Raw genomic sequence first — 13560 nt, 5'->3', positions numbered from 1 at the left:
ATTTACTGGAATCCATTGATGCAGACTTAACACTGACAATAATTAGTAGTACTTTAACAAGTTATACGTTTTGAAGTACTACCCTATTTGTATCCTACTGCATCCAGTAAAGCCAACACCCTTAAAGAGACAGGCACGTTTGTTAGTAGACATGATGATGAATAATTATCTTTCCTTGTTTTTGAACAATGTGCTGAATAGAATACCAGTTCCTCTGAATATGTACGGTCGCTCGCCGTGAGCGCTACTTGAGGAAGTTATCATGAACCAACGGGAGCAGATTGGCCGACCCTTTACGCGCTCGACTCGATGGCCAGACGTTGGCCAACAAATGAGCTATTTACTCCTGTTTTGGGGGTCGGGTTTAATACAAACTACAGGGCCCAGCTGTTTGGGGAAATCGCTCAAGATTTTCTTGTTCAGTGAAAACAAAATGGATTTGGTCCACAGACAAAGGAAGGAGAGTCAGAAAGTACTGAGAAGACAGACTAATGCTTTGCAGGCGTCGGCCTTTTAGGGGGAATAGTTCAAAGATAAAGCCAGCCTTATCTTTGAACTATTAGCATACAAACTAGTATGCTAGCTAATACTACATGCTACAAGCATCCAATTTGCCTCCAATTAGCTTGCTAGTAGCCTAGCACATGGTGGCTCAGTTGGAATCTGATTCGTGTTTGGGTTTAGTCTTAGCCTATTAGCCACTAGACAGTTGTCCATTCGTATTTACCACAGGATATCTTCTTGTGTCTTTGTCTCTCGCTCAGTCCCTCGTTCAGCTTCCCTCATCCCATCAACCCTGTGGCGTACCAGCAGCTGTTGTCCCAGCAGAGGAGTCTCAACGCCTTCGGCCACACACCTCCTCTCATTCAACCGTCGCCGTCCTCTTTCTCCGCTCGCCAACACCCCCTCACTGCTTCACCTATGACCACCTCCCACAACAGCTCCAACTCTGAAGCCAACCAGGTAGGAATGGGAGCATTTGTACCTTTCAATGTGACACTTGGATACCAAATAGTGCACAGATTCAAGGGTATATATATATACTTTCTTCAATCTTTCTTGCACATGTGCAGTAGCGATCGGGCAGGATAAACAGATCGGCGAGCGAGTGAAACGTGTTGTTGTTGTTCCTGTGTAGCGTAAATGAGCTGATAAAGGATATGGTAGCATGATATCGGATCGGTGCACAGGCTCAATACCCGATCCAGCATTCTTGTATCCGTACAATACTGGTATTGTATCAGTAGCACTCCAATTGGTAATATTGGAACCAAGCATGTCGTGGTTTAATTTGATGTCGATCATTAAATCGACCAGTTGTCCTAGCACGTATTCAGAACTGAGGATGAAGGCTTGCACGATATTACATGCAGCCTAAAATTACAAGTAGTCATGAATGAAGTATTATTTTTTTTTTGTAAATTGTCCGAAATATGCACGAGGCTCCCTCCCAGTGCCGTCTGTCTCACTTCCTACTGTCTCCCCGTTCTCTTTATGGGCCCTCTGTATACACCACAGCGTAACGTAATGTAAACGTCCCACTCAGTGAATCACTCCGCCTCACACTGCTATCAGCTGCCTCCAGCTCCGTGTCAGCACGCCGTCTACTGACACACACTGAGAGTATCTGAGAATGTATGTTTGCTTACTCTCACACACACACACACACACACACACACACACACACACACACACACACACACACAAACAAGACACCCCCCGATTCCCACACATGCACAAACGCACATTCGGCTCCGTTTCGGCAGTGATCAGAACCATATTTCCCTCTTGGTTTTCAGCCAACTGAATGAATCATGGAGGCCCCTAGAAATGCCGAACTGCACACTGCAGCGTCTGGGTGGGATTAGGAGACCCCCCCCCCCTTCTTGTATTGGACCCCCTCCAATGAACCTTAATATACACACACACACGCACAATCATTTATCAGCTGCTTTACGTTTGATATCCTTCCTTTCTTTTCGTCTCCATTAGAATTTTAACAGGCCTTGTGTGTTGTCGTCTTAGAATCTGTTGGCAGATCAAAGCCCCCCCCCCCCCTCACCCTCCTCACCCCCACAACCCCTCGACCCTGCTGCCTTCCCCCTCTGTACCGAGGGCAATAACTCCTCTTCTTTCATATTTCCTTGTGGCTTTGGCGATCATAAAGCAGTCTAAACTGTTTAGTCTCGGCGGCGGGTCCCAGTCTGACTTATGGGCCGCTGTGGCTGCTGCAGCAGGGACTCCACACGTCTCTTTGCGGCGGACTAGCGAGCCAAAAAAGAAATTTGCGCGGCATCTCCTTGATTCTGTTATCGGATTCCCAACTGACTGCGTGGAGCCTGTTGATTTAATGCAGTGAACGGATGGTCAAATGAATAGGAGAATGAGTGGGAGGGCTAATGGACGCATCGACTGATGGAATGTTTCACTGATTGTGAATGAGAGAGTTGTTTTTGCGAAAGTTGTTTTGCGTTTCCTTTCATTCACATGCATGAATGACAAAAGGAAGATGATTGAAAACCTTCTTTCCTGCTTCAAAATACAGAGCAAAAAAATTGAAATAAACTTGTGCCTCTTCAACCCTGTCCTTCAGAATGCCAGCGGAGACCCGGCAGTGAGCAGCACAGTCAACCAATTGACCACCAAGAGGTCAAAGGTTAAGACGGAGGCAGAGGGTCCGCTGCCCATCTCACCATCCTCTCAGGTAGGACAATCAAACGAGAGCGGTAAAAGAATCTTGAAAAGAAAAAGCAAATGCATCTGAAGTGTAACTTTTCCAGGTTGCACATTCCAAACCATGATTGATTTGCTTTTCCTGGAGAATTCACTTCATGACCTTGATAGGCATAGATTTTTGTAACTATCTCTTTCACAGCTTCAGCCATTTGCTGAAAAAAAATAGTCGCCTCTTTAACTGCAATTTGGCTCTTATTGATTACAGGGTAGCAAATAAGAATGCTGCTTTGATCAATGACTAGAGGTGTTGTCACGCATTGAGATCAGGCAACAACTCATTAGGATTAAGTACCAGATAACATAAGAGAGATGCAAAACAGTATGGAATGCTTCTTTAACATCTTGACCACAGTTTCAGGTAAAAGCTGCAGTCTGCGTCTTTTCATTTGAGTCATTTGTACACGTTTCTGGACGCACACATCTGTGCTGTCTGTTCTGACAACGCGCTGTCCGCCTCCTCCAGGACCACTGCGGGGGGATCTTGGACCTGAGTGAGGATCTGGATAAAGACGAGTGCAAACAGGAGCCCGAGGCCATATACGAGACCAACTGCCACTGGGAGGGCTGTTCCAAGGAGTACGACACCCAGGACCAGCTTGTTCATGTGAGTGGTTTGAATTGCTCGCTCCGTTTTATTGCAGCCCATACAGCCCTTTGAACATAGCAACGAGAAGTCTGCTGTGAAAACTCCGTCTTTCACGGACACGCTTTCATGGTGCTATTCTTGGTGTCGTCATCGACAGTGGTAGTTTTTCACGGTGAAAGTAAATTCCAAACTGTGCCCTCAGAAACACAGAGTTTTGTTTGCGTAAAAAGGAAGAAAAAAAAGTTCAAACAACTCTCCTGCTTCTCATTAAATCCATTGCCGATTGAGCCCGGTCAGAAAGCTGACCAGTAACTGATCCTTTCCTGTCGGGTTGACACGCGCAACGTTAATGAGCCTGCCGGCTCTCGCCACATTCAAGCCCAAGCCCTGCAGCTGTGCCCCCCACGTCCCGCCCGCCAACCCCTCAGCCCCACGACCCCTGACCCCTAACCCCCTTACTCCTAGCAACACCCCCACCCACCCCCCCAACCCCTGAAACCCAGAGGGCCGGCCGTAAATCCATCGTCATGCCAGAAGCTCTGGAGTTACGGAACCTCGCGCTCCCCCTCTTTTCCAGTCACGTCAGAGCGGTGGGCAAGTGTCAGGTCCGCAGGACCGCAGACGGATGGGAAGTGGTGGGGAACGGGTTGCCATGGGCTGCTGCAAGTCAGGACCAGAGTTACCTTTAAGAACTTTTGCCCAAACCTCAGCTCCCGAGCCAACTCTGTGAGAGCGTGCCAGGATTAGTGAGTAGGCCAGCAGAGGATCTTGGACAATGCGAGGCCAACACATTTTTAAATCCTCACAGGACAATGTGTTGGGTTTTTTTTTTAAAAGGCCTCTGCTTTCTATCAACTTTTAAAAAAAAAAACAGAAATCTAGGTTTGAATAGCCATTTTTTCTGCACAAAAACTCCTGATAGCATCTCCCTAAGCACACCCAGGGTTTCACACAAGGTTAATATCAGCAAAAAAAACAAAAAAACACACACACACACACACACACACCCACACCTGCGGGTTTTTCTGGCTTCTGCTTAACCAAAGTAACGCTGTGTCGAGAACCCCCAAATGACGGATTCACAGCAGTGTGTAACCTGAAAATAGAGGCCTCCGCTCGTTTCCATTCCTCGTCCTTCACCCAAAATAGATCTCAGCAGAATCGACAACCACTGAGCTTTTGCGCTGGTGGAGAAGTGGCCACATAAGTGGAGCGTTGTGGGCCTGGATGTCCTCAGGAAATGAAGTGGTTCCTCTGGGTGTGTGGATATTTGCGTGTGGTGCAAGGGATGAGGGTTTTTTTAAGTGTGTCTGTTCAGAACCGTGTGTGTGTGTGTGTGTGTGTGTGTGTGTGTGTGTGTGTGTGTGTGTGTGTGTGTGTGTGTGTAACAGTGGTTCATCTGGTTCATTCGTTTGATAAAAACCTGTTGTGTCAGAGTATTAAAGATAACTGCTGGCGCGTTGTACACATTGTAGTAGGAGCAACTGACCGCCTCCTCCATCAGTATAAATTATTCATTTTAAAAAGGACAACATTTGCAGTGTAGATGGAACATTTAAAAGAGAATTCCCTGAGATTTCACATTTAGGTTTGCAGTGTAATTTGTCTGAAATTACTTCACAAGCTAATACAAAAGTTTGAAGTCGAAGCATCGCACAAGAAACTTTATGTGTCCCTCACTGACTTCCTGATCCACTAAAAGTAAGGAGAATGGAAGATAAAAACAAGTCGGTTACCCTCTTCCTGATCACCTTTACTGGGATCTGAGGAAGTTCCTCTCACACACACACACACACACACACACACACACACGGAGAGACACACAGAGCCTGAAAAAACAAAACAAGCTTTTATAGTTTTTGGTTCCTGTTGACAGATGCATAATAACTGTCAGCCATAATGGATGGCATCGTCACCCACAGTGTGTGTGTGTGTGTGTGTGTGTGTGTGTGTGTGTGTGTGTGTGTGTGTGTGTGTGTGTGTGTGTGTGTGTGTGTGTGTGTGTGTGTGCGTGCATGAGGATGCACAGATGCATGGACACGTGACAGAGCAAGACTCTTCTGGTGGGAAAAAAGACAAGAATTTGCTGACTCGTTTTAATTAACACACACACACACCCACACACACACACACATGCTCACAAACACTCGGTGTCCTGTCACCATTTTGACAACTCATCTCAACGTCTGCATCGCAGGTGTCTGTGATGCTACGGTGTGGAGATTTACTTGAATTCAAAATTTGCCTCCTCAGCACATCAACAATGACCACATCCACGGTGAGAAGAAGGAGTTTGTGTGCCGCTGGGAGGAGTGTTCACGGGAGCAGAAGCCCTTCAAGGCTCAGTACATGCTGGTGGTCCACATGAGGCGTCACACCGGGGAGAAGCCGCATAAATGCACAGTGAGTAGCTCGTAACGCCGCGAAACGCCGCGGTGATATGTTAGCAACCGGCTGCTTAACTTACCGTTCATCTGACTCACTGGTTGGCCGCTGCATTTAAAGGCGAACTCCAGCAGTGTTAACTTTTCTTTTAAATTGGGGGATATGCCAGAGACCGGGAGGAAATTGTCAAAATCAAAGCAGCTGAGGACAAAATATCCTGACTTTTAATCAAAAGCACTGGATCCTACATTTCCCATAATGCAACCAAGTGTATCTTTTGATAGAACCTCCCTACCTTAACTTCCCACGCCCCCCCCGATTTATAATGCAGGCTTTTTGTCTTTTAGCCCAAGCCGACATACCCTGATGACATCACAATGACATCATTAGGGTCATTTTGTGAGACTTGACCAAGCTTCTCCATAGCAACAATAGACATTATACAACTATCTTTATTGTCCGAGTCCTCCTCACAAAAATAGATTTGTGTGTGCTTGTTATTGTGAATATGATTTAATAAAATGTTTTTACCAGTGATATGATTTTAATAAATGGCTTTTTATAAGTGCTTTATAAATGCTGGGTCATTAAAGACCTGGGGTATGCAGGACAGACACCCATGCATTTCAGGGTTAACTGTCTGGTTAACTGGTTGGCCAACCACTGGAACTAGCAGCCCTACGGTCTCTATGCTTTGACCCTTCCCTTTGCCCCAAAGAACACGTTCTTGTGGTTTTCTTTGTGCTTAGAATCCGTGATATTTTCCAAATCATGAGGGTTTTATTGAAGCCTTCATTTGCTGTGTGAAGATCAAATTGAGGGCATGTTTTGCTCGGCTTCAAAGCTTGCTCTGGTGAATGCATTAAAACAGATGACTTGTGAAGGAGAGAGTGAAGAAAGCTGATTGACAGCGTGGGCGTGTAATTAAAATCTGCAGACAAGCAGGGGGCCGTGGGTTCTTATTAAGACTGTGCATTCTCTGCACAAATCCCACGTGCGTCTTCTCACAACACTCCGACTCCCCTTTAGTCTCGTCTTTAATGGAGAGTCTTCTGACTTTTATATCCGATATCTGCGCTAGTCTAGTTTGATTCTCTTTTAATTTCAAAGCCAATTATGTTCACAATGGCTGCTCAGAAGGAATACCAAATTATAGCTTGTACGGCACAAGTGAACACAAAGGCTAAACACAGACTTCTCTTTGTCTCAACAAAGCACACCAACCAAAGAGCTCTACCGCACTTCACACTCAGTTTAGATATTTCGCATAATAGCCCTTTTTACCAAACTGCAGCACTGCTTTGCTTTCGTGTGGCATGCCGCAGTAGGCGGGCACGAGTCCAAGAGTAGATTACATTTAAAAACAGGAAACACACAGAGCTTTTATTTTGTGTTGTTCTCCAGCCAGCTGCAGACAGAACTGCGCAGCACTCGCGCATTCCCGCCTCACTGTCTGTCCGTCTGTCTCCACCTCTCTGCAGTTTGAGGGATGCGCGAAAGCTTACTCCCGCCTGGAGAACCTCAAGACCCACCTCAGGTCTCACACAGGGGAGAAGCCGTACGTGTGTGAACACGAAGGCTGCAACAAGGCCTTCTCCAACGCCTCAGACCGGGCCAAGCACCAGAACCGCACTCACTCTAACGAGGTATGTTCAAGCACGCGCACCGATCAGCTGACTTATTCGGTGAGATTTCATGCTTTTGACCCACAGTCTGCTTCGAGCTTAGTGCAGTGGGAAATATGCAAAACTCTGGGGTGTCATCATGAAACCAAACAAATATTTAAAAAAATGATTTAGCTCAAAGGAGAACATATGTATGCTGTAACAGACAATAAAAATAGAATTCAATTTGAGTTGGTCTTTAAATCCCTTTCGGCAGAAACCATATGTGTGTAAGATTCCGGGCTGTACCAAGCGCTACACGGACCCCAGCTCTCTCAGGAAGCATGTTAAGACGGTCCACGGACCCGATGCCCACGTCACCAAGAAGCAACGGAGCGACGTACCTCCGAGACCGCAGCCTCCCAAAGGCAACGGGGAGAACGAAGCGAACGCCACGATCGGCGCAAGAGTCGCGGACGGCAAGATCGAGGCCAACAGCACCTCTAGAGGAGTGGAAGACTGCCTACAAGTCAAATCTATCAAGACCGAGAACTCTATGGTGGGTCCCGATCACATCAATTTAAAAAAAAAAAAAGCCAATCCGGCACAAATCTCTTCGGAAAATATTTGTGTGCGGGAAATTGATTGTTTTTATTTAAACTTTGGAGTTTGATTGAATGCATTGTGGAGGAAATGTACCGCTTTGTGCTCACCAAAAGAACAGTGTCACCTGTTAATACAACAGGTGCTTATGACTGCATGCCTTTTGTATGTTTAGGACACAATTATTTCTCCTGTTTTTCACTTCCAACTACTAACGTTGCTCTGAGGTTAAGTGTTTCCTGCTGGTACTGCCTGCATCCTTCCTAACTCACCTCTCTGGTTGTTGCTTGAACTTGCTTCTCTCAAGTTAACCTTTCTAATGGACAGACATCACTGAGGTGAGCTCTTAAACTGTCTCTCTGACTGGACTCAGCATGGTGAATGTCGGTGCAGTCTTACATGATGTAAAATGTTCCTTTTTTTTTGCATGATTATCTATTTTCACAAACATGGTTTGTATATGGGATGCCCATATATGCATGTATGGAGACACACACACACACACACACACACACACATTACCATAAGACTATATTTTTCTGTCCATAAGATTTCTGGCAGTAGCCTCTGAGGGTCGGCCGATGATAAAAGTCGTTGTCACATTAATATGCAGAGGCTGGGACTGTTTAAGCATGCGTGTTGAACAAATAGTGCCAGCATCAAGCTGTGATCAAGATTTGAGTTCATTTTCGTCCAGTTTGAATTACTGGATTGTTGCTCACAGAACTCATCTATTATCCACTTGTTTTCCTGTTGTAAATAAATCAAATTCATGTATGATTAATGAGATATGGAACTATAGACCCACATTAGTTATTGAGACCACCATTACAATCAGAATTTCTTATATGTGGTGATTATTTAATATTGAAGAATACATAATGGAGTTCTCTGAACTTGGCATGTCACTATAGCTTTTATTATTTCCCTTTCTATTTTTCGATTTCCTTTGTTATTCACTAGTGGAAAATTGAACAATGTATCTCTGTCATTTCAAATAAAGCTCCTGTAGTTTGATTCGTTCCACTTACATCAAATTCCCTCCCTGCTGTCCTCCAACCAGACGTATCAGTCCAGTCCTGGTGGCCACTCGTCATGTAGCAGTGAGCCGTCGCCTCTCAGCAGCGCCAACAACAACGACAGTGGAGTAGAGATGGCCTTGCACAGCGGGGGCAGCTTCGGGGACCTCAGCGCACAGGACGATTGCCCCATGGTCGACTCCACCGTCACCGCTGGGGGACAGCAGGCTGGGGTGGGGCTTCAGTTGAGGAAAGCCGTGGGTCATGGTGGCGCGGTCACCATCAAGCTGGAGAACATCAAGAAGGAAAGGCTGAAGACAGTGAGGGACTCCTGCCCCTGGGTCAACTCTGCACCGCAGCCACCGCAGGGCCAACGCAACAGCACGAAGCTGCCTCCTATACCTGCAGTCGGTAAGCGCGGGTCGAGGGAATCTGTTTGCTATAGTGTTGACAGTGAGGGTGATGAGGGTGCAAGATGGCTGAATCGCATCATGTCTACATGTAGAGTGAGTCCAATAGCCATATACATAAATGCTTGGTCTATAACTGTAAATACTTGAATTTGAACAATCGTAAATGAGTCGGTGTCATTATGTAATAATGTCCGTTGTATCTGCCAGGTTCCCTGCTGGAGAGCTCCAACATGATCAGTAACTTAAGCGGTTCGTACCCTGGCCAACGCATGGGTGACCTGTCTTCATCGGAAATAACACTGCTGAACCAGCTGAATGAGCGCCGGGACAGCACCACCAGCACCATCAGCTCAGCTTACACCATGAGTCGGCGCTCCTCCGGCATTTCACCCTGCTACTCCAGCCGCCGCTCCAGCGAGGCGTCCCAGTTTGGTGCTAACCGCCACAACAACATCAGTTCGGCCGACTCCTATGACCCGATCTCCACCGATCTGTCTCGCCGCTCCAGCGAGGCTAGCCACTGCGGAGGTGGCGGTGTCGGTGGAGGAGGCGGAGGAGGTCTCCCCAGTGTCCTCAGTCTGACTCCAGCTCAGCATTATCGACTTAAGGCAAAGTATGCTGCTGCCATTGGTGGAGCTCCACCTACTCCTCTCCCGAATATGGATCGAATGAGCCTGAGGACACGCATGGCACTCTACAGTGACTCCCAGGAAGGCATGTCGCACTCATTCCACCAGCCACACCCTGGAACTGTGCCACGGCGATGCAGTGATATAGGATATGGCACGCGGAGCATGATGCCCCATGAGGTACCCACCAACCTTCCACGTCGTGCCAGTGATCCGGTGCGTCGTCCCGCTCTGGACCCTCTGTCCTTTCCAAGGGTTCAGCGCTATAACAGCATGAACAGCATGAACCCCATGAACGGTCCGTCAGCTGATCGCCACCAGGCGCTGGCTATGCAGGGCTACACTCGCTCTGATGGCAGCCTGCAACGCTACCCGTTTGCCCCCAGACCACCCAGCATTTCTGAGAATGTAGCCATGGAAAACATGGCAGTGGATGGTGTGATGATTGGAGGGGAGCAGGGTGGAGAGGATGACATGGTGCTTCCAGATGATGTGGTGCAATACCTTAGGTCCCAGAATTCTGGCCCTTCAGGTCACAACTTGGGGCAAGTGGATTACCACCATTCCAACAATCAGACTAAGGGCTATCAGACAGGCATGGCCCCACCAGCATCATTTTATGCTCAGAGGAGGATGGCCATGGCGGACGCCACCATGACTCAGTCTGGTCAGGACATGCAATCCTGCCAGATGGGTCCCGGTGGCTCCCATCAGTCCTTCTCATCGCCACCGGGCAATATGAACAAGACTAACATGCCGGTGCAATGGAACGAGGTGAGCTCAGGCACTGTGGATACCACAAACAAGCTCTCCAAACAACAACAGCATCCTCTGAGAGGGAACCTAACTGTTGTTCAGCAGAGGCATAATTTTGGATCCTTCCAGGGACAAGGTCAAGGCCTGGGTAGCAATCAGCAAGTAGTGCCGATGAGTCAGAATATGTCTATGCAGGGGTATGCGAACCACAACAGCCAGAGGCTGATGAACATCTCCCACCAGCAGCATCAGCAACAGAGGCAATGCAACGGCGCAAACTTTAGTGAGCAAATGAGTCCTCAGCAAGGGTTTGGCCAAGAGGCAATCCCAAATTCTATATCTGGGAGCACTAGCGTGAGACCTACCCGGAACAATATGGCAGTTCCAGAACTGCAAAGTTGCAAAGCAAGGACACAGGCTGATGGGTATTGTCATGTGAACCAAGTGGATCAGCAGCAAAATTACAGTGTAGTCTCTCAGCAGCCCAATATCCATAATGGGGGCAGAGGACTGTTACAACCCAGGCCTCCCATAGAGCCCAAGTCTATTGCCAGACAACAGACTGGGTCTAGCATGATGCAGCCAAACCGAATACCCAAGTCATCGGATTTGAACCCCAGTTATGGTACTGACACGTCAGAGGCGAGCCCAAAGAGGCCCAGTGGCTCAGCGACCCACAACGGCAGCTCTGCAAATCCAAACTCTGCTGCGCTCTACACGGGTCAGATTCGTATGTTCGAGCCGGCTTTAGTCAGCTTTGATGCCCCCATGTCCCCCAGCGCTAGTCAGGCTCCCGCCAGCAACACCACTGCTGCAGCCAACATGGCCTCGCCAGGAGTCAACCACGTCTCCAGCAGCACTGTGGATTCCTCCGGTGGCACGGAGCATCATGCCCAGATTGACTTTGACACCATGCTAGATGACGGGGACCACTCCAGCCTAATGTCGGGCACCCTGAGCCCTGGCCTCCTGCAGAGCCTCTCCCAGAGTTCCTCACGTCTCACCACCCCCCGCAACTCCGTCACCCTCGCCTCCGTGCCGGCAGGGATCGGCAACATGGCCATCGGTGACATGAACTCTATGCTCACAGCCTTGGCTGAAGAAAGCAAGTTCCTCAACATGATAAGCTGAGAGCAATCAAACACCTCATCATCCATCCAGTCTCAACTCTTTCTACATCAGGAATATATGGACTACACAACGCACTGATTGAATAATGCAATACTGGCTATTTCAGACCATTTTTTTTTCTTCACTGTCCATAGTAATATGCTTGTCTTGTAATATTCGCTTGAGATTTATAACATGTTACTTTGAAAAAAATAATAGTATAGCTAGGCTTTAGGACCATTTCTATCGTTTATGTGTTAAAAAGCCATACATTTTACCTTCAAATATATGGGTATATAAATGCATCTACAAACAATTGCCATTCAGTATTTGCTGGTGTAACAGCCTTTTACGAAGCGGCGCACTGAAAGCAGTTCACATCGACAGAGTGACCAGGAAATGGACGTGTACATAACGGATCATATTTTCTCACGAAGACTTGTATGTGTGTAGCTTATACTTTATGGTACTCGCTTTAAGTTATGCTATAGACTTTGAATGTTTTAAACTAGGGCTGTCAAAGGTAAAGTAACATATGGACTCCTACCATATATCCATATGGGTAATGAAAGCCGTTATTTTTTGTATTACTTAAAGCGCCGAGGTTAATGAACAGTCATGTAGAGGTTGATGCATAAATGCATGTATTAATGCACTTAATTTAATCTTGCAGCATATTACAGTGACCTGTCTTGTGCACAGCCTGTCTTTGTATTGCAGAGTTTCAATCACACACAGATTGAGAGCCATTCTGAGCACATTTGAAATGACCTTTCGTGAAATTCAATGCGTAGTTTATACCCTTCAACCAGGAAGTTAGGACTTACTGTGAGTCACGCAGACAAGCGTTCGACAGCCCTAGTTTGAACACGTGGTTGTACAACATTCTGATCCACTGATATTAAGTGCTTTTTGATCACGGTCTGAGCTCTTGGGGGATGGCTCTGTAACATCGGATTTCCTTCTTTGCCCTCTGGATCAGAGGCATTAACTCTCAGTGGTCCCATCTCACCAGGGTGAATGATTGAACAGGACACGGATCTGCCTCTGTGTTAGTCTATCAGGGTAATATGAACCCCTGTGTCTGAAGAGTATTCTCTAAAAGAATATACAAGTACCTCTGTGTGTTCTCAGTAGTGATCCAATCCTAATTAACACATTCATACCACCCCCCCCACCCCCCCCCCCCCCTCCCTTTCACTGCACCACATACTTCCCCTGGGCTCTGGATGAACTGCAGAGAGTCCAGGAAGGGACACAGACTTTGATGAAGTGATCCTGATTCGGACAGGATTGTGGAACTCGTCCTGCAAATTCCTCACTTTTATTATGTTTGCTGAATTTCTAAGTAGCCTATAAGATGTTTGTGTGTATGCTACCATTCACTTGTACTATGCTCTGTGTGTGTGTGTGGGTTCGTGTGAGTGTGTGTGTGTGTGTGTGTGTGTGTGTATATAGCTTTTGTACATTTCAAATAAACTATCTCCTTTTTTTTTCCCTGTTTAAAACGCTGCGTTGTGTCGTCTTTGATACGGCACGCTCCGTGGCCCCTGGGGGGCCCTCGTGGATTCGGAGCATCGATGACGCTGTGTCTTTGTTCCAGTGACTCAGAAATCAAGCGTCTTATTTCCTTATTCATACTTTTGCTCAATTCAGGTTTTGTTTTCAGGTCCTCGGAAGTTCTGAGGATGTGAATTGAGTCGGCAACGTCATGAGAGG

The 13560-nt window shown here is 47.1% G+C and overlaps 1 protein-coding gene across 1 annotated transcript in view; it reads left to right on the top strand.

Moving 5' to 3' along the window:
• Window positions 1-13332, top strand: part of gli2a (GLI family zinc finger 2a) — a 35562-nt gene extending 22230 nt beyond the window's left edge. The window contains exons 5-12 of the mRNA XM_068725216.1: window positions 765-963; window positions 2594-2704; window positions 3200-3340; window positions 5576-5725; window positions 7189-7353; window positions 7589-7870; window positions 8978-9344; window positions 9554-13332. Of these exons, the coding sequence (XP_068581317.1) occupies window positions 765-963; window positions 2594-2704; window positions 3200-3340; window positions 5576-5725; window positions 7189-7353; window positions 7589-7870; window positions 8978-9344; window positions 9554-11862 (3724 nt within the window). The 3' untranslated portion in view covers window positions 11863-13332. The remainder of the gene's footprint in view (window positions 1-764; window positions 964-2593; window positions 2705-3199; window positions 3341-5575; window positions 5726-7188; window positions 7354-7588; window positions 7871-8977; window positions 9345-9553) is intronic.
• The last annotated feature ends 228 nt before the right edge of the window (window positions 13333-13560 follow it).

This window comes from Cebidichthys violaceus, unplaced genomic scaffold (genome assembly GCF_023349555.1).
Source record: "Cebidichthys violaceus isolate CVI_PGR_0920_01 unplaced genomic scaffold, fCebVio1.0.p SCAF_34, whole genome shotgun sequence".
Lineage (NCBI taxonomy): Eukaryota > Metazoa > Chordata > Actinopteri > Perciformes > Stichaeidae > Cebidichthys > Cebidichthys violaceus.
Note: the sequence above shows the minus strand (reverse complement) of the source record. Positions and strands in the feature narration are given on the sequence as shown.